This window comes from Lepidochelys olivacea, assembly GCF_965140295.1.
Source record: "Lepidochelys olivacea isolate rLepOli2 genome assembly, chromosome: 3".
Lineage (NCBI taxonomy): Eukaryota > Metazoa > Chordata > Testudines > Cheloniidae > Lepidochelys > Lepidochelys olivacea.
In genome coordinates this window covers 130,513,471-130,540,190 of record NC_140413.1, presented here as the reverse complement: position 1 = coordinate 130,540,190, position 26,720 = coordinate 130,513,471, and the positions used below count along the sequence as shown (strand labels likewise).

General features: G+C 41.9%; 1 protein-coding gene across 4 annotated transcripts; it reads right to left on the bottom strand.

Annotated features, from left to right (window-relative positions):
• Positions 1-2,128: 2,128 nt before the first annotated feature.
• TBP (TATA-box binding protein) lies at positions 2,129-26,688 on the bottom strand. 4 transcript variants are annotated; one of them, XM_084623000.1, is made up of 8 exons: positions 26,522-26,688; positions 16,245-16,486; positions 14,050-14,375; positions 12,549-12,636; positions 6,132-6,223; positions 3,612-3,779; positions 3,174-3,268; positions 2,129-2,600 (listed from the first exon to the last, which is right to left on the bottom strand). In XM_084623000.1, exons 2-8 carry the CDS (start codon positions 16,296-16,298, stop codon positions 2,521-2,523), a joined length of 903 nt encoding a protein of 300 aa, XP_084479126.1. In that variant the 5' UTR covers positions 16,299-16,486; positions 26,522-26,688; the 3' UTR covers positions 2,129-2,520. The 4 variants fall into 4 exon arrangements, with proteins under 4 accessions (XP_084479126.1, XP_084479124.1, XP_084479125.1 ...); XM_084622998.1 differs by lacking the exon at positions 26,522-26,688 and adding an exon at positions 19,181-19,267; XM_084622999.1 differs by lacking the exon at positions 26,522-26,688 and adding an exon at positions 18,830-19,083.
• Between the last annotated feature and the right edge of the window lie 32 nt (positions 26,689-26,720).

Genomic DNA, 26,720 nt, shown 5'->3' with positions numbered 1-26,720 from the left:
CATAGAAAGAGGTGTCCCCTTGAAAATAGCACCCATATACACAAGAGGTATCAGTTTCATATTTACTTCTGTCTTGTGTACAATCCTGTCCTACCCCCAGCTTTATTTAAAAATTGATCTGTATCGTATGGAATTATACTTTTATGTCTAAGTTATTGAGACTAATTTCATGATAGCATAGTACACACCCGTGGGGCTTAAAACTAAACAAATGGCTACCTAATCCTACTCTTGAAGAGGTGGATATTGCTACCACATCAACACTTACTACTTGATAACCAGCCCACCCACAAATCAATGACTAGAGCTGAATCATTCAGAGTGTTCCCAGTGAAGTACAACTAGAGTCCAGTTCTGGTGTCCAGAAAAAGTGTTTGAACAGGGTAAGATATTTGGTCAGTTACTTTACAACATACTGGTGTTTAGAAACTTCAAGTTCTGGTACAATTTCACCAGCAACCTTGCCATCCTACCAAAGCTCCCTGGCTTAAATGTTTGACATCCATTAGGCAATTTTCATAAAAGAAATCTTCCTGACCTAGTTTCACAAACAGATTCCAAGGCCAGATGGGACCACTGTGATCATGTAGGGAGTCTGACCTCCTGGAGAACATGTCAGATCTTTCCTATCCAGTGTTGATTTTCAAAATGGTCAGTGAAGAATCCACCACAATGATAAATTACTCATCATTAAAACTTTACACCTTATTTCCAGGCTGAAGTTGGCTAGCTTCAAATTGCAACCATTGGACAATGTTATACCTTTCTTAGCTAGATTGAAGTTATTAAATATTTGTTGCCCAGGTAGGTACTTACAACCTGTAATCAAATCACCCCTTAACCTTCTCTTTGTTAAGTTAAACAGATTGAGCTCCTTGGGTCTATCACTAAGGCATGTTTTCTAATTCTCAGGGCTCCCTTCTGAACCCTCTCTAATTTGTTAACATCCTTCTTGAATTGCACCAGAATTAGACACTGTATTCCAGCAGCAGTCACATCAGTGCCAAATACAAAGGTAAAATAACCTCTCTATTCTTACTCAGGAGTCCTGGAAGCAGTGGCTGAAAAAGATAGTCTGCCATCCTGCAAGTATGGCCCAACAGTTCTTTAAAAGCTCTGCAGAAGTAAACGATTAGCCACACAGAGGATTCAGGAATGCTGCTACTGCTAAAGAAGCTGTAGCATCCCTGAAGTCTCTAGCCCTTGCTTTAGTCACGTCAAAACATTTGTCACTTTAACCAAATGTTCTGACATTCCCTTTGAATGTAAATCCATTCAGGTTTACTTACTGTGGCTTTGTCTGCTATTCTCAGGCCTGTAGTTCCCAAAGGATGCAGCTCAAGTTCTGTCTTCAGCATCCACTGAAGGAGATGTAGCAGTTAGGAATTACAAGTCCATCGCGCTACTGAAACTCATCTTAAAATGGTGCATGTCACTTAAGGGTTGGTTGTCCACTATTCTCAAAATAGCAGAATATCTTTACCACCACCACCACTTAAAGATTTCAATTCACATTTTCAGCAAAACATTAGCTATATATTTGATCTGCACAAATCACTACTTGTCATTCAGATGAAACAGAACTTCATACTAGAAGTCTTTAATAACACCAAGCAGAAGAGAAGATACTGTAAAAGTAAAGATATTCAAGAACCCCAGTGAAATCAGAATGTTAATACTGATGTCTAAAATACCCAACTGCTTATAACCAAAACAGATTGGGAGGATCACTATTTTGAGAAAATCACATGGCAAATGCACTGCTTTAATACTGGCATGTTATTAAGAAAGTCATATAAAAGAGACTCAAGTATTCAGTACATTACATATTTCTACAGCATGCACTTACCACATTAACAGCAGCAAAGATCAAGCAGGGTTACTTTTTAAAAATCATTAAGGGTCTTCCCATAGAGTTTTATAAACAGTATTAATGTACATATAGAGCTGAAAAAACATGACATTTGTTTCCCCCCTTCCCCCCCCAAAAATATATACAGCTAGCCATTTTCATTAATAAATTTATTCTGTCCTGCTGAACCCTGGAAAGAGGGAATGTCTGGCACAAAAAAAAAAAATCTACAAATGGAGAACAAAAAACTTTTAAAAGTAACTTTAGAAGTAAGATTATAAAAACATTTATGAAAAAGATAAAACTTACAGCAATTGAAGTGGTTTACACATTTGGGGTGGCATGGTTGCATTTGTCTCAAACCAACTTACCAATATTTGTGGGTGCCTAAAACCATTGACATTAAAATCAATCAAAAGCTAAAATATAAATAAAACTTGGAAGAGGTGCTCCAAGAACAGCTCAGTAAAGCAATTCACCGTAACTCAGACATAATCCATAAAAATAATAGTTTCCCATGAGTATCAGGGAAGTAGGCACTAACTGGAAAACACTGAGTCTTGGTGTTGCAGTTTGTAACTGAAAGTCCATCTCTTGTTACTACTGTGCCATACTCCATACCTTTTAAAATGTACCCCAAAAATTTCTTTGAAAGTATGTAAAAACTGTTACGTTGTCTTTCTGAATCCCTTTAAAATTGGATATATATTTTCAAATGCTTCATAAATTTCTGCTCTGACTTTAGCACCTAGAAACAAAAAAATTAGAAAGTACATTGTGACAGTTATAACATACTTATATTTCACAATTAGTTATGATCCAGATACTGTACAGATGAGGCAGCTTCCAATCACACTTACACTATCTCTTCCCTGTTTGCCCTGTTTCCCTACACTATTGGGATTGCTTTAGATTTGCAATTTTTGTTGGCTTGTTTTCTATTATCATGATTGAATAGTTTCATACGTCTAAGAGTATAATTGTATTTATACCTGAGTGTTGAATACTTGTAGTGTATAGATTTCCTGTAGGCATTTCCTTGTTATAACTTCATATAATTTTATTCAGAAGAATGGCTTTTAGAACATAGTGTAAAAATAACTATAGCCTATAACCCATTTTTGCTCTCAGCATGTCCACCACACCAACAAACTGAGTAGTAAATAATACACAAATGAAACCTCTGATTTGGAAAGGTTTTAAATTCTGAAAAGTGTAGTTTAGCATTCTAAAGACACTCTGAGTAAGAAAGATGTATGTTCCTGGTTTTGTAGCCTAACCCTAGACTGTTAAAAGCATCAGTGTTGGCTTGGTTACTTACCAGTTAAAACCACCTTTCCAGAAACAAAAATAAGCAGGACAATTCTTGGCTTGATCATTCGGTAGATTAAGCCAGGAAACAACTCTGGCTCATAACTGAAAGGAAAGAGAGAAGGTCAAGCAAATGCACAAACTAATCTGAAAGTGATGTTAGCTGATCAGATTCACTCTCCCCATGTTTAGCAACAGAAAACAGCTATCCCACCTTCACTTTTTTTTTTTTTTTGGGGGGGGGGGGGGGGGGGAAGAGGCTCCACAAAGGTTTAGTGGGGAAGGATTAGCATCTGGCTGACAAAACCAGAGGCAAAGGAACAAGAGGAATCAAGGTGTAGGATACTCCCAATCTGCAACGGAACAATCTAACCAGTACAGTACACCCTTTGAGATCACTAGGTCAAGTGTTCAGCAATAATGAATCATACTAAGCTTTTTTATTTACCTGCTAAACTGTTGATGTGTAAGTACCAATCCCTCTAATCTGATAGGAAATTTCACATCACAGCTTCCCACCATATTCTGAATCTTAAAATCCAAGAATTTTGCTGGAAAGCCCAATTTTTGAACAACTCTGGCATATTTCCTTGCTGCCAATCTGGACTGCTCCTCGCTGAAGGGAGAAAAGACATTCATTGTATTCCCTCATGTAAGTATCACTGAAGTGACCAACTTTAAAAAGCAAATATATATATGTGGAAAAACTGAAGGGAATGAGGAGTGTAAAGCTGTATGCCAAAATACTTGTATACATTGTTAGCAACTACTAACAGTGCTTTCTATCCTGTTAATATCCTTTCAGCAGCCTCAAAATAATTATTTCACATTTTGGCCCTTACAGTTTATGAAATTAAAAATAGAAGTATTCATTCTCTACAAATCCCCCTCTCAATATGCTACCAGAGTCCTATTCTCCCCTATCCACCCTTAGTCTACAAGGCCTAGTAAAACGTTGTAACTGAATTCGTTAGTCTGATTATTTTGTCCTTCCTTTTTGGATGGTTGCTCTCTGCTCTTCTTTTCACAGAGTAAAGCTTCTTTCTTGGCCACTGGGTCTAGGTCTATTTTAATTATTTTTAAATCTCTGTAAAACATCCAGCTGCAGTGAGGAGCATTATATAAGCCAGTGATACTCAGACCTCAGCATTACCCAAAAGAGCCACAGTAGGGTGAATTCATTTACTATACTACTGTATAGTCATATTTAAACAATATGAAGGGAAATATTTAGTTTTTATATACATATATACTCACAGCAAAATGACTTATTTTATCAACTACAATTGGTTAACAACATAGTAAAAGCATCCTGATTGGTTGTTAATTAAATCACACCCTGTTTTAATATCATGTGCTGCAAAGAGCCTCTTGCAGCTCACAAGCCTCAGTCTGAGTATCTCTGATACAAGCAAATACAAACCCTAGTATAACTCTTCACCATCAAGTGCACAGTACATCAACTCCTCGCACCTCTGTAAGGCAAATATAATTTTACAAATGGGGAATCTGAGGCATACTGGTTAAGTACCTAAGATCACATAAATCAGTGACCAGTCAGTGTAGAAACCAGACAGGATGGATTGTTTTCATTCAAGATTTAAATGACTTCAAACATGATTTAAAGTCAATAGTAAAAAATGCTTCATTAGAATTAAACTAAATTTGTGTAAAAAATTAAAACTAAAAAGATGCACTCGGTCATTAGTAGTAAAGCCCAAACATTTTGGTAACCCCCTTGATCTCTTCAAATGAAAGGTAGCCTGTCACAAAAGTTGGACAACACATATATGCTTTATTCAAATGGTGACTGGGCTTAGTCAATTAAATTCCTTCAGTCTTTAATTTTTACAGTAAAAAGGGGGAAATGTTATGTTTGTAACTAGAGAAACCAGGTGGGTGAGGTTAATATCTTTTAATTGGACTTTTGTCCAATAAGAAGAGCTCTGTATAAGCTCGAAAGCTTGTCTCCCTCACAAACAGAAGTTGGTCCAACAACAGATATTACCTCACCCACCTTGTTTCTCTAATATTCTGGTACTGACACAGCTATCACAACACTGCACATCTCTAGCTAGACATTCATCAAAACACAACATAGGTAAACCATATTGTTAAAGCTAAACATTAAAGTCAAGGAGTTTAGGGATTTTCTTCAGCTTTTTCTTTAAACTAGGCTTTTCCTTTTAATGGATTTTTAATATTCAACAATATGTGCATTGGCATTTGAAAGTTATAAAAATACTTTCAATGCTTTCTTATTCTATGAAGAACCCCAATACTCTCTCTAGGAAATCACATAGCTATCAGTATTACACTGTGTGTTGTAGTTATTGGCTGGTGGAAAAATGTAATAACTTCACTGCTTGGATTTAATGTATCATGTGTTTTGTTAAGCCATGCATTCATACTAATGGAAAATCAGAGGGTAGCACTGGGAACACTGTTCAGGTATCATGCTCTGCCCAGATTGCATATGAAGTGAGTATATCTTGCTTCACTCTACAGGATCCCCTTTGGCCAGTGCAGAAGCACTGACAAGCTCCAGGAGGAGGGGCCTCTGAACATGGGAACCTGTGGGGGTCATCATGATTATTTGGGATGGATGAGGGAAATTACTGAGAAGTCAGATCACTCTCCTCCACCCGCTCAGACGTTTCTCAGAGGCATTAGTGCACACCTACAATTCTGTGCCTGTAACATTCCATTTTTAAAATGAGGGCTTTGTTTTAATGAGAATAGGTGAAACCATAGAAGTTTCTAAAGCCTGCACCCCATTTAGACAATGGCACGTACACCAAAAATGCTGTTCTAACTTAATCAGTTATTTGGAAAGAAGTGTCTGGGCTGCCAAGCTTGCTTGTAGGTCAAGATATAGCCAATGCCAGTAAACACTGTAGACTGGAATGGTCAATTGATCCTGAATTACAAGCTGATTAATGAGCAGTTACAAGTTAGTTACACAAACCTTTTTGCCCCTGTGCACACCATTTTTCCGGAGCTGAATATAAGTGCAGTAGTTCGTGGTTCTCTTATTCTCATGATGACAGCAGCAAAACGCTGAAATGCATAACTTGAAGCTGTTAGTGATATTATTGCTAGAAGAATTCTATACAAATAAATGCATTACTAAATTTTAAACAGTATTAACCAACTTAGTACTATACTTTCCACTTACGCAGCCTTCTTAATTCTGAAAGCGCTGTCAACTTGAGATCTAAACCATTTTAAAAAATGAATGAAAAGTAGCTTTAAATACTATGCCTGACTCCCCCTGCAAAAATGTGCTTTTACAATCACATTTTCCTTTTTATTAAAATGTTTTTTTTACTGTGTGAAAGACCGATATAGACCAGAAGAAATCTTACTATAAAAAGGGAACAAATTATTCTGTATCGTGTGTTGTTAAATGCACCAAATTATTTGAAAAAAGGAACAGACTCTGCAATCTTTCAATTATATTAACATTGCTTGTGACAATCAATTTCCAGACAGAAGTTTGATTTTGTCCCTTTAAGCCTCAACACCCTTGCAAGGTACAAAACTCTTAGATCTTCATTTTACTGATGAGAAACTAAAACAGGGAAATTGAAGGATTGTCCAACCTCAGAATGTTGGTTATGTTATGGGTAGAAACCAGAAGCCAAATTCTTGTCAATGGAAGTCAGCTGAATTACTTCAAACACACACCAGTAGCATCATTACTCATAGTTCCGGGCTGTAATCTCTATGTGTAGAAATTTAAGCCCACATTTGAGTGAACTACGGTTTTAAATTGTGTTTGGATATTGGCATGAGTAATAAGCCCAAAGCATGTGACCAAAAAGAATGAACTCATGAGAAGGATTGTGTATGTTAAACTTGTATTGACCCTTTGCAAATAAATAAGAGAACTCTGGTAAACATTTGGGAAATAAAGAAAACATGGTTAACTGGGCACCAGGTGCAGTAAATAATTGGTTAGAAATGCTTAGTCCAGTAGTTGGAAAAAATATGGGGAGTGAGTGAGATAAGGGAAATATCCCTGAATAAAGTAAAGTGCAGCCCTCAACTGCTTCAGCTAACTTCAGCTGAGGCCCAATAACTAACAATGATGTCACTTGTTAGTTATAATGTATTAAAAAAAGCAAGGCTTCCTAGGTGTTTTGTCAGAGCTTTTCCCTAGCCCTCTGGAACCATGCCATGAAGGGAAGGGGTCTTCCAGGCGTGATCCGATTGAGAGTATATTTAGACAATACTTATAACTGTATCGTGGTAGGGTATAGAATATAGGTGTGTAGATATGCTTATGTTTGTATTTTGGTTGTAACTAGCACCATGTGGCCTTTTGACTCATAAAGGAATGCTTGTGTGGAAAATGACTTGTGGTAAACCTTAATAAAATTATTAGGAAAATTATTTCCAACACTGCTGCTTAATTTTTATTTATGCAGGGTACCACAACACTAATTTAACCATAAATTCCTTTATTAAATCCAAAGGCCAAATGGTATTTATACAAATTGCTCTAAACATGCTTAAATACCAAGCAATTTACTTCATCCAAGCAGTAACAAAACATGTGATCAAGATACTTACAAACAGACTAAACCCAGGGGTGCTTAGATCCATATTGGTCAGCTCCAACTTGATCAGGCAGGTATTAACATATGAACCCCTTTAAGAGTTTACTTTTTTATACCCTTTAACAAACAAGTGATGTCACTGCCAATGATCAGACCTTAGCTAAGGCAAAATGAAGCAGTTTCTTATATAGTTAATTTACTGCACCTGGCACCCAATTAACCATGTTTTATTTCTATTACCGGTTTCAGAGTAGCAGCCATGTTAGTCTGTATTCGCAAAAAGAAAAGGAGTACTTGTGGCACCTTAGAGACTAACAAATTTATTTGAGCATGAGCTTTCGTGAGCTACAGCTCACTTCATCGGATGCATGCAGTACTTCAACCCAAACCTTAAATAAGAGAACACCCTTATTTTGAAGGGTCACTACAAATTTAACACAACAACTCTTCTTTCTCCCAAGCTCATTCTTTTTGGTCACATGCCTTGGGGCCTATTGCTCATGCGAATATCCCAACTCAATTTAAAACCATCATTCACCCGATCTAATGTGGAGCTATTATCCTACAACCACACTACACTTCCTTGTAAATGCAGATGAATGGCTTGAATGCTAGAGATACTATAAATTCCTTAAAAGGTTTTTAGATTAAACAATAAAGGTTGATAAACATTGAATTATCATCAAAACAGAGTGTATAACAAATCCCTCATCTTGATTATCCAAGTTCAAACTTTACATAGCCTACCTACCTTAAAAACAACAATAGCATCATGCTGTTGCCCCAAACTACTCTTGCTGAAGTCACATCCCACTTACATGTGGTTGTGTAACTAATGTTTTGCCTTTATGGAAATAAGCTATAGTACAACTATGGCTACCATCTCAAATTTACATAAGCATGTGCTTTTATTGTTCTATGACTAGAGTTTAAACTAGCACTTCCCTTGTCCAGGGCCTTAAAAAAAAATCCACACCCCCACTACTAAGTAGGAACTTTTCCCGAAGGCAAGAGACATCAATTCTGCAACATTAAAGCTTTCATTTGAAAAAAAATTAGTTGCAAAGAACCTTCCTAACAAGAAAGGAGTACAAAAGCTGAAGCAATGACATTTCCCTGATCCAGTTAAAGGACAGCTCCAGGTCCTCTACTTGCTGTTCAGAGCTTCCCAAGCTGTAGAAAAGAGAAAGTAAACTACAGCCATCCATTTTTACTGCTGATATTTAGAATCTTGTGGACAAGAGCAAAATGGACCAAAAAAAATAATCAGGGTACTGTCAGTTTTGCTGCTTCATCAGAAACCTCTAACCATCAGCTCAGAAAGACACTGGCGCTACGAGGTAAGAAGGCCCAAAAATGGAGGTTGGAGGAGAGGTGAAGTGACTCCATGCTGAGGGAGGGGCTGACCCCTGCGCATGGGGTGGCAATGCAGCACAGAAAAAGCATTGCTTCTTCTCCAGCAGAGGGATTGAAGTACAGATATGTAATGATATGAAAGATGGAACTCCCGATCATTGTCCAGGAACAGCAAACCCCGCTTTCCAGCAGCTTGAAATATGGAGGGAGAGAGTTTCCACCACACCATTATAGAAACCTTCTTACCCAAGTGTGTATATAACTTGAGTAATCTGGTCTTTTACAAAAAGAAAAGGAGTACTTGTGGCACCTTAGAGACTAACCAATTTATTTGAGCATGAGCTTTCGTGAGCTACAGCTCACTTCATCGGATGCGTACCGTGGAAACTGCAGCAGATATTATATACACACAGAGATCATGAAACAATACCTCCTCCCACCCCACTGTCCTGCTGGTAATAGCTTATCTAAAGTGATCATCAAGTTGGGCCATTTCCAGCACAAATCCAGGTAAAAAGCTCATGCTCAAATAAATTGGTTAGTCTCTAAGGTGCCACAAGTACTCCTTTTCTTTTTGCGAATACAGACTAACACGGCTGTTAGTCTGAAAACTGGTCTTTTACAGTCACTCTTGTCCCATCAGCCTGCCTCCCTCCCTCTTGATGTTTGTTAAAAATCACTCACATATCCCATCTTTAATTAGACTGTATATCCTTCAGATATGCATACATTAGGAAAGAAGGAGTGTATATACACACACCAACTCCCTAGTGTAAACAGGGAAATTTGTATTTTAACCTGAGTTATTTGATAGAGGGTAAACAATAGGAAAGCACCTATGATTGACCTCTACCAGCTAACATGTTAGTATTCTAATTGCCCTGTTAACACATGTTAAAAGAGCTAACAATGTTAGGAACCATTAGGAAAGAGAGAAAATATCATCAATATATCCATGCTACGCCCACACTGAGTCTTGGTTGCAGTTTTGGTTGCCCCATCTCAAAAAAGATACTGAAATTGGAAAAGATACAGAAAAGGGAAGAAAAATGATTAGGAACAACTTCCATATGAGGAGAGATTAAGAAGACTGGGACTGTTCAGCTTAGAGAGAGGCTATAAAATCATGAATGGCAGGGAGACAGTGAATAAGGAAGTGTTATTTACCCTGTCACATAACATAAGAACAAGGGGTCACTCAAAGAAATTAAGGGGCACCATGTTTAAAACTAACATCTGGCAGTACTTCACACAACACACAGTCAAGCTATAGAACTTCTTGCTAGGAAATGCTGCGAAGGCCAAAACTATAACTGGGTTCACAGAAGAACTAGACAAGTTCATGAGGATAGCTCCATCAATAACTCTTAGTCAAGATGGTCAGGGACACAACCCCATACTGCCAGAAGCTGGGACTGGATGACAGAAAATGGATCACCTGATAATTGCCCTGTTCTGTTCATTCCCTCTGAAGCATCTGGCACTGGCCACTGTTGGAAGACAAAATACTAGATGGACCATTGGTCTGACCTAGTATGGCCATTTGTGTGTATTAGCTAATACACATTTTTAGACACTCTCCCTGCCTCACACTAGTGAGGACAAGGCCTTCGTAGCAGGGACCCTGTTGTAACGGATACAGCAATTTCCTGAAACATCCTTGATTGACCTTATTGTATTAAGTTTATGCATTACTGTGGGCTGGGATCGTATGTAACCTCTCTAGGGAAAAGACGTGACAGATGTGAGACCAGGGTGTTCAAAACACTATTGAAAATATGCCAGACAAGTGTGGACATTTGGGGCAATAAGCGTTACATGGATTTCCTAGGGAATCCCTACGGAGAGGTTAACGCATATTCCCCAGTGCCAGTTATTCAAAAACCCAGCCTTCTGAAAAGGCATGAGGAATGGGTCCATTGTCTGCTGATCACTTGTTGCAAAAGGCCAGTATCAAAGGCCTGATCTGTATAAGGAACAGCTGATCTGCCCAGTCTGCTTTCTGGCTCAAGATCTAAGACAAATGAACTTGTAACCATGGGGAAAACCCAGTTGTGGGTTTTGAAGGATGAAAACGTACTAAAGCCCTAAGTTAGAGATGGGAGTGACCTCTGGTAAGCTTTTTAGCATGTGTTTTAGTTCTCCTATTGTTTAATATGTTTTCTCTGTAAATGCTTTCTCCGTAAGAATAAACGTGCTAGCACAGTAGGACCTGTGTGGCAAATTACAACTGCGGGCAACACACCGGTCATACCCATCAAAGAGATGGCAAAAAGGCAGTCTGGCTTGCTGGGGATATCAGTGTAAATCAGGGAGCTGTGCAGCCTTAAAAACCCTTGTCAGAATGCACTGAGATGTGGGTCTCTGCCCAGGAGGCCTGATGGCTGGGCACTGGAAACCTGTAAATCAGTGCCCTTGGTGGACCATGGAAGGGGGAAATACAGGTGCAGTTGCCCTGAAACTGACACCTGTCTTCTTATAGGTTCACCTAGCACCATGGGGCCCTGATTTGGTCCTTTGCTACGATAATGCAAATCTCAGTTGAATATCATGGAACCAAAAAGAGAAGTGAATCTTGGGAGGGACTGGTTGCCAGCCATGTTAACAACTGTGCTCAAACACCGTCAATTCACAGTGCAGAGCAGGGGTTCTCAAACTTCATTGCACCGCGACCCCCTTATGACAACAAAAATTATTACATGACCCCAGGAGGGGGGACTGAAGCCCGAGCCCCACCACTCTTGGGGTGAGGGGGGAGGAGAAAAGCCTAAGCACTTCAGCCCCAGGCAGGAGGCCTGTAACCTGAGCCCTGCCACCCAGGGCTTCAACCCTGGGCAGTGGCGCTCGGGCTTCAGCTTCCATCCCGGGTGGTGCGGGTTTGGCCCCGGGCCCCAGCAAGTCTGAGCCAGCCCTGACGACCCCATTAAAATGGGGTCATGACCCACAATTTGAGAACCGCTGGCGTAGAGGCTCTAAGAAGCCACGGCTCTTGGCTTTGAACTACACAGACCCACAATGGAAACAAATAAATTTGACTCTACAATTACACTTGAGGATAGAGATGGTAAAGAAGTGGGAGGTAGGAGCCCCTGAGAGCAGGAAGCACATGACTCCCTGTTTAAACTACTACAGACAGGTCTACACAAGAAGCTTTTGCCAATCTAGCAACATTGGTTAGGGGTGTGATTTTTCTACACCAGCAAAAGCCCCAGTGTAGACACAGATATACCAGTACAGAAATGCTTTTTCCAGTACAACTCATTTCACTTCCTGAACCAATATAAGCTCTACTGACAATCTCTTTTTATAAGGTCTTTTTTCTCATATAAACATTGACAATAGGTGGGTTTTGCTGGTATAGCTCTATGATCAAAATTTTTAAAAGCAGACTACACTTAAGACTTGTTTCATTGATGGCTAGTGAAAAGTCTGTCCCCCATTCAAATCTAATACATCTCTCTTACCTTGGGATTGTATTCGGCATTTCGGGCTCGAAGCGCAATGGTTTTTAGGTCAAGTTTGCAACCAAGATTCACAGTGGATACAATATTCCTGAAGACAAGTTAGAGAGATTAGTTGGTAAGGCTAGATTTAATGAAGGATTCCTGGAATCTCTCTCTTTTTAAACCTTACATGACTAGATACTGAGATTTTGCTGTTCAAGCAGGTTTGATTGGGTCAGATACATCTGTAGTTTAACACTATTGACTGTGATGGAGTTACACCGAGGATTAGTTTAGCACATGGGTGGTAGCAACGATCAAACTGATTTACATTAAAGTTCTCTCAATTTTCCCCACATATCACAAGGTTTCCGTCTTTCTCAACAGTTAAAAACAAAGGATTTTTGTTAATTTAGAGAGCTAATTTGAGTTTATATCACAGCATATTACAGGGGTTGGCAACATTTGGCACCCGGCCCGTCAGGGTGAAGCTGCTGGCGGGTCAGGCCGGTTTGTTTATCTGGAGCATCCGCAGGCATGGAGCCCTGCAGCTCCCACTGGCTGTGGTTTGCTGTTTCTGGCCAATGGAAGCTGCGGGAAGCAGTGGTTAGCACGTCCCTTGGCCCATGCTGCTTCCCGCAGCTCCCATTGGCCAGGAACAGTGAACCGCAGCCAGTGGGAGCTGCGGGGCTCCATGCCTGCGGATGCGCCAGATAAACAAACCGGCCTAGCCTGCCAACGGCTTTACCCTGACAGTCCAGGTGCCAAAGGTTGCCGACCCCTTGCATATTAGAATGTCATCTGCACTCAAAAATAAGGTTGAGTACAAAATGCCCACTGGCACTTTTTCTATAAGTTGCCATAAAAGAAAAAGAGTTTAATTAGTGTTTTCCCTTTATTGCTAAGTACAGTGAAAAAGATTTTCAGATCCAATGCCTTGAACTAATTCTATATTTTTCTTCCCTGAACATAAATTCATACTCCGTAGTCAACTAGAAAACAAGACAAAATATTAGAGACAATTCCATCTATAGTTGACTAACAGGGTTTTTTCCCCCTTTTAATTCTCTTTCCACCGTAGATATATATTTTCAATTTTAATAAGCCTCTCATTAACAAACTAGTATAACCAGGAGACAGAGGTTATTTTAAAAACACACAATATGCAAGCTTTCAGTAGGTTACAGCTGAGAATACATTTAAGGCTATATGTATTTTGGAATATTAGATTGTCAATTCGGATTACATTTTACGCCAGGTTTGTTGGGACTTTGGAAACCGAATATAGCCGAAAACAGTTACAGCATTATAAAGCTACCACATGAAGACATAGGATGACATTAAGCGGCCCAACCCAGTGCATATTAGATATACGGCTAACAAAGACCAGCAGAAGTCCCACTTCTACTACTGAACCACCACGCTAACAGAAGTTTAAAATCATCAGAGTCACTAAATCTTTAAAAGGCTCATTGTATGGGAGGAAGAGAATATATAATAAAAATATATGAAGCACACTCACTGCAGCTGTGGCACAATCCCAGAGCTCTCAGATGCAGGTGTTGCAGGCGTTATTGGGGTCATAGGCGTCATGGGAGAGGAATAGAGTGGCGTGGTTCCTGGTAAAGGAGCTGTCGTAAGCGTCTGTGAATGGAAGAGCTGTGGTGTTTGACTGGATGTTCCCTGTGTGGCTTGCTGCGATGTGGACTGTTGTGCTGCTTGCTGCTGCTGCCTCTGCTGTTCCTCCAGAATAGACAGACTGTTGCTGCTTTGGACAGGCTGTGGTGTCAGTCCAGTGCCATAGGGCATCATTGGGCTAAAAATTGGAATTCCAGGAGTCATGGCACCCTAAAGAAGAGAGTATAAAGAATAAAGCATGAGTTCAGTCGAGTCCATTTACTTTTATGAGAAAAATCAAACATTTGTTGCATGAGGTTAAGAACAAGAATGGTGGTTTGTACATGTCCAGCCTGAGTGGGGATTTGTTAGAAATTAATACTCTTAGGGCATGTCTACACTGCAAAATTATGTCGACCTAACATACGCTGGCATACTGTTGCCACGGTAATTAAATCACTTTTGCTTGTACACACCACACTCCTGGAGTCAGCGGCGAGCGTCCTCACCAGGAGCGCTTGTACTGATTGTACAGTCAGTGTGGGGCATTATGGGACAGCTTCTGAAGGGCAGTAACAGTCAACGTAAGCAACACTGTATCTACACTGACACTGCGTCGACCGAACTATATCAACGTTGATTCTATGCCTCTCATGGAGGTGGAGTTAAGTCAGCCTAGCAGGGCAGTTATGTCAGCAGGAGTGAAATTTTAGAGTAGACACTTGCATAGTTAGGTCGACATAAGCTGCCTTGTGTCAACCTAATTCTGTAGCGTAGGCCAGGCCTTAGAAGCTCATTTTACTGGACAGTACTTAGAATTATTTTTATCTCCATTAAATTATCCAGTCAAGTACTCCTCTCCACTAGCTAGTGAAGCATTATTCTCTTCAGTGTATACTCCAGGGCTTTGTTTTCCTGATGAATATGCTAATATCTAACAGCTCTCACTTAAAAAAAACAAAAACAAACCCAGTTAATTTGGTGCTTGTGGAAAATGCCTACTTAAAAGCCCTGAAGATTGAAGTTGTCCTTTTATAAAAAGAAGAGATACAGCATTAGCAGTGGCAGCTTCCTTATATCACCTTGTAGGTATGCTTCAAAACGTGACCAGGAGAGAACCTCCAGAAATTAAAAGGGAATTCAGGCTCATGTCAATTTAATGCTCAGTTGTCTGACCAAAGAAACTAATTGGGGTGCCAATGGCAGTGATATTTGGGGGTGATGGGCACTCCTGGCTCAAATTTTTGAAATTCAAATATTTCAGATGTTACCACTAAAATGGACTTAACATTCGTTTTACTTAAATGTAAACAGAGAAAGAATGAGAATTCCATATATTTGTATATTTCTGAAATCTCCATTCATGTAAACCTTAAGTTTACAAAAACGTATTTTTCTATTTAATTAATTTGCTTACACTGTGCATCTGAATAATCAGTTTCTCCCTTTCCACTACATAATGTGTTTACATTAAAGTCAATGGAATTACATCAAGGATGAATGTTTCTCCCATACTGAAGAGATCCTTATAAACATTACAGGGAAGTAGAAAAACCCTTAAGAATTTTCTTTTGTGTGTGTGCATGTGAAAGAGGGCTTTACCACAAAGTGGATTTATTTTTTTTAATTAGTTAATTGTCAACTGGATTTTTTTTTAGTGCCCTATTAATATTCTTCTGTTTTAGATAAGCAATTCACACAAGAAAATTTGATATTTGCAGAACAATTGTACTTTAACATCTGGAAAATGAGAATACTGTTAAAAACCCAATTGCAATGAAATTGTAGTTTAATTTAAAAACAAAAAAAATAGTAATCTACATGTTTGAAGATGAAATGGAGGAAAATACTCCAGAGATTACAACTAACTACTTTTTATCTTAGTACCTGTTATCCTATAAAGTAATTCCAGAAGCAACAAATGTTAAACTCTTCTCTAGCAAATAAGCACGTTCATATTGCTAGGTTCTAAACAATCTTTCCTATCCATAAGCATCCATATTGTTACTCAAGACAGGTTACATGCAAGAAACTGAAATCTCTTTTACAAAGAAATTAATCTCATGAGTAAATTTGAAATAATTTGTGGGGTTTTTTTACCTGAGGGGATGCTAACCCCTGGGCGTAGGGCGGTAAGCTGTTGTTCTGATCCATGATTCCAGTTACTTCTTTGGTCAGGATAGAAATAATTCCACCAATTCAATAAAAAATAATTCCACACCCTCACGGGTTTTTTCCCCCTAAAGCATTCCAGCAACTAGTTTCTCAGCAACTCTTGAAACGTTATGAAAACATCAGCTCCAGAAAAGTCTGTGTAGTAGGTCTAAAATACAAGCCAAAACCTGAAAGGGAAAAAGTAGTCTCTTGATAACCGTATGTTTAAAAAACTTGTACGATTACATCCAGCTGCCATTTAACATAGCAGTCCTTAAATATGTTTCTTTGTGCACATTATACTGCCTTTGAAACTTCACTCCCACCAAGAACTTATGTAGGTGTGTGACTTTACACATACGAACAGGCCCATTGGAGTCAGTGGGACTACACACATGTCTAAGGGCTGGTCTACAGTAGAAAGTTGGATTGACCTAGCTACATTGCTCAGGGGTCTGAAAAATTCGCATCTGAGACACACAGTTCCCCTTTTCTACACCTATCCCTGATGTAGAAAGCTGTAGGTCAGTGGGAGGATTCTTCCATCAACCTACCTACTGCCTCTTGGAGAGATGGATTTACGAGAGATGGAAAAACCCCCCTTCCATTGCTGTAGTTAGTGTCTATGCTACAGCAGCGCACCTGTGCCAATGTAGCATTTCTAATGTAGACATACCCTAAGTGTTCGCAGGGCTGAGCCTTTAGTTATAATGATTTCAAACTTTGCCACCAAAACACACGTAATATATTTCACTTAAGTTTTAAACATAATGTAGCAGAAATCTATGTTTGTAGATTCATTCATATAATATTAAAATTATTGTGTCTTAATATTTCACTAAAAGATTACATCTTTGCATTAAAATTAATACGAGATACTCAAATGTTGCACAAATTTTACCAAGATACTAAATAAAGTGAATTTGATATTTATAGCTCATCATATATTGATTAGTGCTTCCAAAACACAGCAGACCCAACTCTATTCTCAACTGCACCAGTTTGACTCAACTGATTTCAGTCACAGTGCCCTGGTACAACTGAGGGTAGAATTTGGTCTGATTTTTTCAAAATGGCACAAAAGTACTTCTATATGTTTTTTAAATTATTTTGGTAATCTACAGTAACTTCACTAGTTTGAAACCAAGATTTCTAGTCCTTGTGCTTGTACATTCATTTGTTGTTGTGGGATTGTTCTTGAAGCCTGAGCTGCTGGAAATGATTTAACAACAAAACATTATTAAAATCAGAAAGAAAAAAGAATCTCGTTTTCCAAATCCAGATAAAAAAATGAAGCACTGTGACATTTCACCAAAGAATTACATGCACCGTACAGAGTAGAAAAAAAGTTAGAAAAAAATTGGGGTTTTCCAATTGACATATATGCATATCTTTTTAATGCACACAGCAATCTTCTGATTTTCCTGAATTACACTGCTGCACTAACAACAGGGCACTTAGAAGCTTAAAATAGAATACCCCCCTATCAAACACTTCTAGTAACTTTCAGCTTCCTAAAACAATTACCTGTTGGGCTGAAATCTCAGACTCACTTCCAGCCCTGAGGTAAATGTTCTGAAAGTTTGAAGAAAACCTGTTCAGCTGCTTATTTTTACCAGGGATTCCTTGACCCACCGTTAGTAGAAAGACTAGACAAAGGTCTTGCAACACAGTGTAAATAAGGCCTGTTTTGAGTTTAGCTACATTTGTGCAAGGAACAAATTCCACAGGCAAGGGACTTCTGAGGATATCCTGCCTTCAGCGCCACTGAGCTTCCCCCCTTAGTACTAAGCATTAACGCAAAATAATGCATATGAAGTTATAGCAAGAGGAACTCTTTAAACACGAATGGGACTTGTGTACTTATGGATAGCCTGAACCAATACTTCTGATGGAAGAATATCCCACTAACTTCAACAGGAGGTTTGACTATGTAATAATACTTAGTAATTGCATAGCATGTTTCATCTTCAAAGCACTTAACAATAAGCTTCTTAATAATCTAATATTGTACATAATTATGTTACCCCAAAATACTGTAATGAAACCTGATTTACCCTCCCTTTCACTATGAGGGTGATCATGAACACCTCAGGATATATTATTTGGCTAACAAATAACTAATCTCCTCAGGCGGCTGGGTGAGGGCTGATTTGCCAATACTGCCTTGTTCCCATTTTGCAGATGGGGAAAGAGACAAGGCAGCTTAGTGACTTGTCCAACATCACACCAAGGGAGTCAGTGTCACGGGCCCAATCAGAATTACTGTTGCCGACATACTACAGTGATGGGCTTATGGGGACGACACTGAACTCATCAGTGCCCCCCAATCCTGTCTCCAACCCTCCTAGTCACGCCAACAGGCTCAGGAAGGCCAGAGCACCAGAGAGGGGCTAGATAACAGACGTACAGAAAGAAGCGCAGCTTCTCTTTTCTGCACACAAGAGGTTTTACAAGACGGCGCTCCCCCGACAAGCCTGTGCGAGGAAAGCCCCAGAAAGGCCGCGCTCAGCTCGGGGCTGGGAACCCACCTCTCACTGTCTGGCCTCGGGCAAAGGCACCGCGGCCTCAGCGCGGCACGGCCGGGACCGCTCCCGGGCGGCGGGAAGGGGCCGAGACTGAGCCTGAGCCCGGGGCGCCCCGCGCGAAGCGTGGCCGGTGTAGCCCGCGGGGAGAAGCGGCCGCGGGGTCGGACCGGGGTCGGCGGCCGCTGCCCAGTCCCGTCCCGGAGGAAGCCGGGGCTACGGGGGCAGGTTCGGGACGGGGGAGCCTCGCACCAGGCGGCGGCGGCGGCTGCCGCCGGCCCCGGGAGAGACACGCGCCCCGCCGCTGCCTCGGGACCCCGCGGGCTCTGCCCGGGGCCGGGGGGGGGGGTTCGGTACCTGCCGCTCCAGCTCCCCCCAGGCGCTGCACAGACCCAGCGGCGGCGCTGAACCCCACCTGCTGCAGCCCGCCCCCGCGCCCTGCTCCGGCGCGCGCATAACGCGTCACTTCCGCCCGCAGCCGCCCGGGCCCTTTCCCGCCCTGGCCACCCCGAGCGAGGGCGCAGCTGGGAGGAGAAGCCCCGGGAGAGGCCCCGATCCCGCCTCCGCTGCGCCGCGCGGGCGAGTGAGCCCCGGTCGCCCGCCCCCCCCCAGCGCGGGGCCCCCCCTGGGGGATGTTTATTGCCAGAGAACCCAGCGCCCGCAAATAAAACACCCCCCCCAAAACCACCCGCTGCGAGCAGCCCCCGGCCGCAGCCCCCCGCCCCCCAGCGGTCACAGCCCCCGCCATGTCTGTATTGGGTTTATTGCATTTCACCGCCAGCTCCCACTGCCCCGCAGAGCCGGCTGTGGGCAGAGTTGCCACCTCTGCGGGACCAACAACGGGGGCAATGCGGGACGATCCTTAGCCCACGAATCCGGACAGCTGGCAGTGTGTCCTGAGCACCCTACAGATCCCCTGGCACAGCTACGATCCTGGGAAAACCTGGACAGGTGGCAATCTTATGAGGGGGAGCCAAAATGATACAAATCTGAACTTTGTAGATTTGGTTCCTGGGTGGGGTAGAAGAGAAGTCTCCTTCAGTGTTATTTTGTCTCTATAAATGGCTCCATAAAGGATGGGAAAAACAATAAAAATCACAGTCCTTGATGCCACACTACTCTGTACAGGCCCTCCAGCAGGGCAGCATGCAAGATGGTGTCCTATCGTAGGTGATTAGGGTTGGAAAAGACCTCAGGAGGTCATCTAGTCCAATCCCCTGCTCAAAACAGGACCAACACCAACTAAATCATCCCAGCCAGGGCTTTGTCAAGCCGGGCCTTAAAAACTCCTAAGGATGGAGATTCCCCCACCTCCCTAGGTAACCCATTCCAGTGCTTCACCACCCTTCTAGTGAAACAGTGTTTCCTTATATCCCCCACTGCAACTTGAGACCATTACTCCATGTTCTGTCATCTGCCACCACTGTGAACAGCTGAGCTCCATCCTCTTTGGAACCCGCCTTCAGGTAGTTGAAGGCTGCTATCAAATCCCCCCTCACTCTTCTCTTCTGCAGACTAAACAAGCCCAATTCCCTCAGCTTCTCCTCGTAAGTCACGTGCCCCAGACCCCTGATAATTTTCGTTGCCCTCTGCTAGACTCTCTCCAATTTGTCCACATCCTTTCTGTAGTGGGCGGCCCAAAACTGGGTGCAATACTCCAGATGTGGCCTCACCAGTGCGAAATGGAGGAGAATAATCACTTCTCTTCATCTGTTGACAGTGCTCCTACTAATGCAGCCCAATATGCTGTTAGCTTTCTTGGCAACAAGGGCACACTGCTGCCTCATATCCAGCTTCTCGTCCACTGTAATCCCCAGGTCCTTTTCTGCAGAACGGCTGCTTAGCCAGTCGGTCCCCAGCTTGTAGCGGTGCATGGGATTCTTCTGTCCTAAGTTCAGGACTCTGTACCTTGTCCTTGTTGAACCTCATCAGATTTCTTTTGGCCCAATCCTCCAATTTGTCTAGGTCACTCTGGACTCTATCCCTGCCCTCCAGCATATCTACCTCTCCCCCAGCTTAGTGTCATCTGCAAATTTGCTGAGGGTGCAATCCATCCCATCATCCAGATCATTAATAAAGATGTTGAACAAAAGCGGCCCCAGGACTGACTCCTGGGGTACTCCGCTTGATACCGCCTTCCAACTAGACATTGAGCTGTTGATCACTACCCGTTGAGCCCGACAATCTAGCTAGCTTTCTAGCCACCTTATCGTCCATTCATCCAATCCATACTTTTTTAACTCGCTGGCAAGAATACTGTGGGAGACTGTATTGAAAGCTTCGCTAAAGTCAAGATATATCACGTCCACTGCTTTCTCCATATCCACAGAGCTACAGTTATCTCAACATAGAAGGCAATCTGGTTGGTCTGGTGTGACTTGCCCTTGGTGAATCCATGTTGACTGTTCCTGATCACCTTCCTCTCCTCCAAGAGCTTCAAAATGGTTTCCGTGAGGACCTGCTCCATGATTTTTCCAGGGACTGAGATGAGGCTGACTAGTCTGTAGTTCCCTGGGTTCTCCTTCTTCGCTTTTTAATAGATGGGCACTATATTTGCCTTTTTCCAATCGTCCGGGACCTCCCCTGATCACCACATGTTTCCAAAGATAGTGGCCTGTTGGATCATATTAAAGTAGTTCTGTATTAAAATCACAAATGAGTTTGATTCCCCATGTTAGGGGGCTTATTCCTTCACGCACTTACTTCCCTGGTCCTTCTCGCATGAACAGAGAGCAACAATACCCGAAGTCCAAAGGTGCAAACAATTTAATGTTTATTGGGGTGAACTTCCAGCAAGCATGATTCCAGTTTTCTTCCTTAGTGTCCCCCTTCCCAGCTCTGACACCACAGAGCTTTACATCTGTGTCCCTGTTCCCATTCCTGCCCTTAGCCAAACATGATTCCAATTTCCTTACCCCCATTCCCTGTTCCTATCTCCCCCACCCCCTCACTTCCTGATTGACTGCAGACTATATAGTAAAACTTGAGTTCTGCTTAGCTATACCTTAACCAATCATTTTCCTGAAATTTAACTAACCAATCCTAACATATTGTAACATGATTATGTAACCAATTATATCCCACCACCTTAATTAGTTTACACCCAGCAAAATTAATTATACAGCAGACAGGGACAATCACAGAACCAGACAGAGATTATATAGACAAACAATAGCAAAGTGGGAACTATAATGACAAAACAATACAGAAGTGAGGATTTCACATCCCAGCTATTGGTAAGCGAGTTCTTGCCAAACAGGATGCTATCAAACTAAGTTTCCTTTTACATTTTCTAGGCACTTCCCTTTCTCTGAAGGTGATGGGCACTATCAGGACAGGATTGTATTCCTAACAGCCCAATAGCACCTTATTTCAATGTGACTAGTTTGGAATGTAAGGATGTGACCGTTGGCTTCCCACTTCATGGCTGCCTCTGCTGCTTAGCCAAAGGCCTTAGCCTAAGAACAGGCCTCAGATTGTCACAGGAGAAGGACCTTACACCGGCAGACAGTGATTTTGATTCTTTCTTTTATACCTCTATAACTAGCCAAGTAATAAGAATACACCTAAATTCTTCGAGTACAGGCCTTTACCGACAGGCCTGAATATCTATATCCTAACACCCCACAGTTTAAATTCCAGGGTATTACTAATTAAGAGGTCTCTTGGTTTTTGGTACTGTTTCTCTCCCTCTGTGTGAAACTTGTAAGCTGCTAATTGTGTTAGTACATTCTAAGACAGAGTCTGTTCTCAAAGCAATTCTTTGTAACAACAACTACTCACACAGAGAGAGACTCAAAGCAAAAAGAAAAGGAGTACTTGTGGCACCTTAGAGACTAACCAATTTATTTGAGCATAAGCTTTCGTGAGCTACAGTTCACTTCATCGGATGCATACTGTGGAAAGTATAGAAGATCTTTTTATACACACAAAGCATGAAAAAATGGGTGTTTACCACTACAAAAGGTTTTCTCTCCCCCCACCCCACTCTCCTGCTGGTTATAGCTTATCTAAAGTGATCACTCTCCTTACAATGTGTATGATAATCAAAGTGGGCCATTTCCAGCACAAATCCAGGGTTTAACAAGAACGTCTGGGGGGAGGAGGGGGGGACCTCAAAGCAATACTCTGTAACAATAGAAACAGCACCCAGAGACTCCCCGCCCTTTTGTTGTATTCATCTTGCTTTGTTAACAATTGTGATTAAAATAGAGATAGAGGATGTATGTGGATGGATGCTTGGTGTGAATAATAACTGAATGATCAGGGAGGTGCCAACCTAAGAATTCAGTGTCCATTGGCTGAAGAAGGTGTCAAGTGGAAATAACCAGAGGATCCCCGGAGGGCAGACTGGAATCCACCCAACAGCCTCAAGAATGGGAGAACCAAAGAACAAGATAACATCTGGCAGCACGGAGCCATCAGGAATGTGCCATCTGCTGATTGATTCAGCAACAGCATGATGAAGCAATTCCCATAGACTGGCATAGGAAGAAATTCCTATAAAAATGGACTCTAGAAAGTGAGAACTTTGGGGTCTGATTCTGCAAACCAACTTCCAGGAACATCAGATATGCATCTGACGAGGCGCTGCTCCCTCCTCATGTCCAGGCCATCTGGCCAGTGGCTTGGCATGAGCAACTCTAAGGCTGGTAACTATGATAACAACCTTGCAGAACCTGTGTGTGTGTGTATGAATGAACGTGTGAATAAATATGAAACTGAATGGAATGTTATAGCTATAACTAACTGCTTACTATGATTCTTTCTCTATTCACAATAAATGTGGCATTTTGCCTTTTCCCCTTTAATAAGATCCTGCTGGTTTTTATTTTGTTGGTATAACAGGCCTATGGCTCTGCAATCACATCAACCAATTCCCTCAGCACCCTGAGATGCATTAGATATGGACCCATGGACTTGTGCATATCCAGCTTCTCTAAATAGTACTTAACCTGTTCTTTCATCACTGAGGGCTGCTCACCTCCTCCCCATACTGTGTTGCCCAGGACAGCAGTGTGGGAGCTGACCTTGTCTGTGAAGATCGAGACAAAAAAAGCATTGAGTACTTCAGCTTCTTCCACATCATGTCACTAGGTTGTCTCCCCCAATCATTAAGGGTCTCACACTTTCCCTGACCTTTTTCTTGTTGCTAACATACCTGTAGAAACCCTTCTTGTTACCCTTCACATCCCTTGCTAACTGCAACTCCAGTTGTGTTTTGGCCTTCCTGATTACACCGCTGCACGCTCGAGCAATATTTTTATACTCTTCCCTAGTCATCTGTCCGAGTTTCCACTTCTTGTAAGCTTCCATTTTGTGTTTAAGCTTACCGAAGATTTCACTTTTATGCTCCTTTTCAAAATTACCTGCGCTCCAGGCAGACTCCAGTTACTGCATGCGCTGAGCAATTTTCAGGAGCAGTGCCTTACTGTGGAAACCAGGGCCGGCTCCAGGCACCAGCGAAGGAAGCAGGTGCGTGTGGCAGCTAATAGAAAGGGGTGGCACTCCGTCCGTCATCGGGGCGGCACATCCGGGTCTTCGGCGGCGGGCCCTGCAGTCCCTCTCTTCCTCTTCGGCGGCAGCTCAGCCAGGCTTGGTTTTTTTGTTTTTTGTTTCCTTCGGCGCTTGGGGTGGCAAAAAAGCTGGAGCCGGCCCTGGTGGAAACTCAACACTCGAGATTATTTTTGTTTTCAATTTAAGGATCATGTAGATACAGGTTTCACCCTGAGTGTAAACTGATCCAACTGATGCTGCTTTGGGTGGTTGCTTTTCCTCTAATCCACAGACTGGCCATGATTCAGTGTCACTGTCTTAAAAACCTTGGTTAGATATCCTTTACCGCACCTAGCTAAAGCCATGCTTCCTGATGGCTTTTATCCAGTTGGCCTTTCATCTCCACCTAGACAGGCCTTTACCCTCTGAAATATATATATAATCCCATGTTTATCCCCCTTTAGCTTTCTACCTCCCCACCACACACTCCCTAGTCTTTTTTCAAGCAAATACAAATTTCAGGAGGAAGGGAGAAAATAATGATGGATTTATAGAGTAATTTTTATGTTATTAAAGCTAGAAACTAATGTTCAGTAGTCTTATTCACACATGCCAATTCATAAATCTCCAGACAAAAGCTAAGTAAAGATAAAATTAAGATTGAAAGTACATAAATGAAGTAAAAATTAAGAGTAAAAAACATTATCAGGATGTTGTAATTATCCAAAGAGCAAGCACTACAAACTCAGGAAATTCAGAGTTCAGTTTAAATTTAAAAGAAATCTATATATATATTATGACAGGTTTCACAGAGCAGCCGTGTTAGTCTGTATCCGTAAAAAGAAAAGGAGTACTTGTGACACCTTAGAGACTAACAAATTATGGTAGTGGAATGCAGAGTTAGGGCACTTAGTCCTCAACTCTGATGTCATACAATAGCTGTACAACTATGATTAGGGTGTTCTGGTGTTTGTGGTCCAAGATTAGATTAAATTTATTTTTAACAACATTAGTTTTGTCCATATTTTCCACCCCATGGTGTCCCTACAGGAGATGGTTTGTTTGGAACAAGTCTACTCAAAATAGACTTGTGATAGTCTGTGCACTACCGGGAGCAATTTGGTCTTGAAATGTGTTCTGTTACCATTTTGCTGGGGTGCACCACAGTGGTCACCATGCCAAATTTATCCAGCAAGGCCTGATAGTCAACTAAACTTCCTTGCAAAAAATGTTGAAGTTGTTTTACCTAACTACACAGCTAACAATGTTGTCTTTTCTAATTGAGGTGTCAGCCAACAGTCAGTGCAGTTTGGTTTTGTTATCACAGTAATGCAGAAAGCAACTGTTAAAGATTACCTTTTGTTAATCATCTTGGCGCAGCCCAAATCAAACCAAGGCTGCTATCAAAATTTTTATTTATTCCATATCACTAACACCACTGTAACCTATTGCAGAGTGTCCTGGCAATACCATAAAGAGAGAAAATCAGATTAGACACATAAAGCTTGCACATGCTTAATTTAATAACTTTATGCCTGGTGAGTACTCCTATTGAAATCAACGAGACTACATACAGCCTACACTTAAGCACATTTGTAAATTTTTGCAAGACTGGGGCCTTGGAGAATGCATCCAGACATGGTGGCAATTGGCAAATTAGAAATATACGTAAAATAAATTTGTCTGCTGTTGATGAATCCTTTAAAAGAGTGGCAAACACTATCATAGCACCCAATAAGAAAAGGATAATTTGATTCTAGTGACTTTAGTGGCTGTGTGCTCTGTGCAGGGGGAGAGAGTGACTGATGAGATGCTTGTTTACTTCATCGGGGTGAGGTAGGGTTTTGAGAAGAGATTGTATCAAATATACAGACAGGCAGCAATATCACCTACATGCAGTTGTCCTGCTTAAAAGCACGGGATGAGCAGTGTGAAGCCACATCATAACCCTGAAAGCTTTTACTTTCCCAAATACAAGGGTGGGTTTGTTTGGGGGTGTGTTTTTGGGTGGGGGCGGGGAGGAGCAGGGGGTTCTCCTCAGCTGTCCCATAGCTGACCAACATTCACTCTCAGCAGCCATGGACCCTTTAACTTCAGCATGCCACCTGACTGAGGGGCTGTTGCCCAGACAAACTCTCCCCCAACCAACCCAGCCCAGTGAAAGGGCGAGAGCCTTAGAGAGCAGCGCTGGGGCTGGCTGACCTGAATGTCCCTGCAGCCGCTCTTCAAGTTGTGCCAGTTCATCTTCTTTCGGCCTCTGGTGAGTGTGAGGAGACCTCTGGGTCGGTGCAGGCAGCGCGCCCTCTGTGGACGCCCCCGCCTCGCCCCGACTGGGGAGCATTCATTGCTGAGGCCGAACCTTGCAGGCAGGCGCGCGGCGTTCACTCCTCCCGCCTGCAGG

Coding starts and splice junctions, on each gene's coding strand:
- TBP (XM_084623000.1), bottom strand. CDS start 16,298: ATGGATCAGAACAACAGCTTACCGCCCTACGCCCAGGGGTTAGCATCC. Junction 3,780..6,131: donor GTGTGCACAGGGGCAAAAAG/GTTTGTGTAACT, acceptor TTCTCCCTTCAG/CGAGGAGCAGTCCAGATTGG. Junction 3,269..3,611: donor ACACATCAACAGTTTAGCAG/GTAAATAAAAAA, acceptor CTTTCCTTTCAG/TTATGAGCCAGAGTTGTTTC.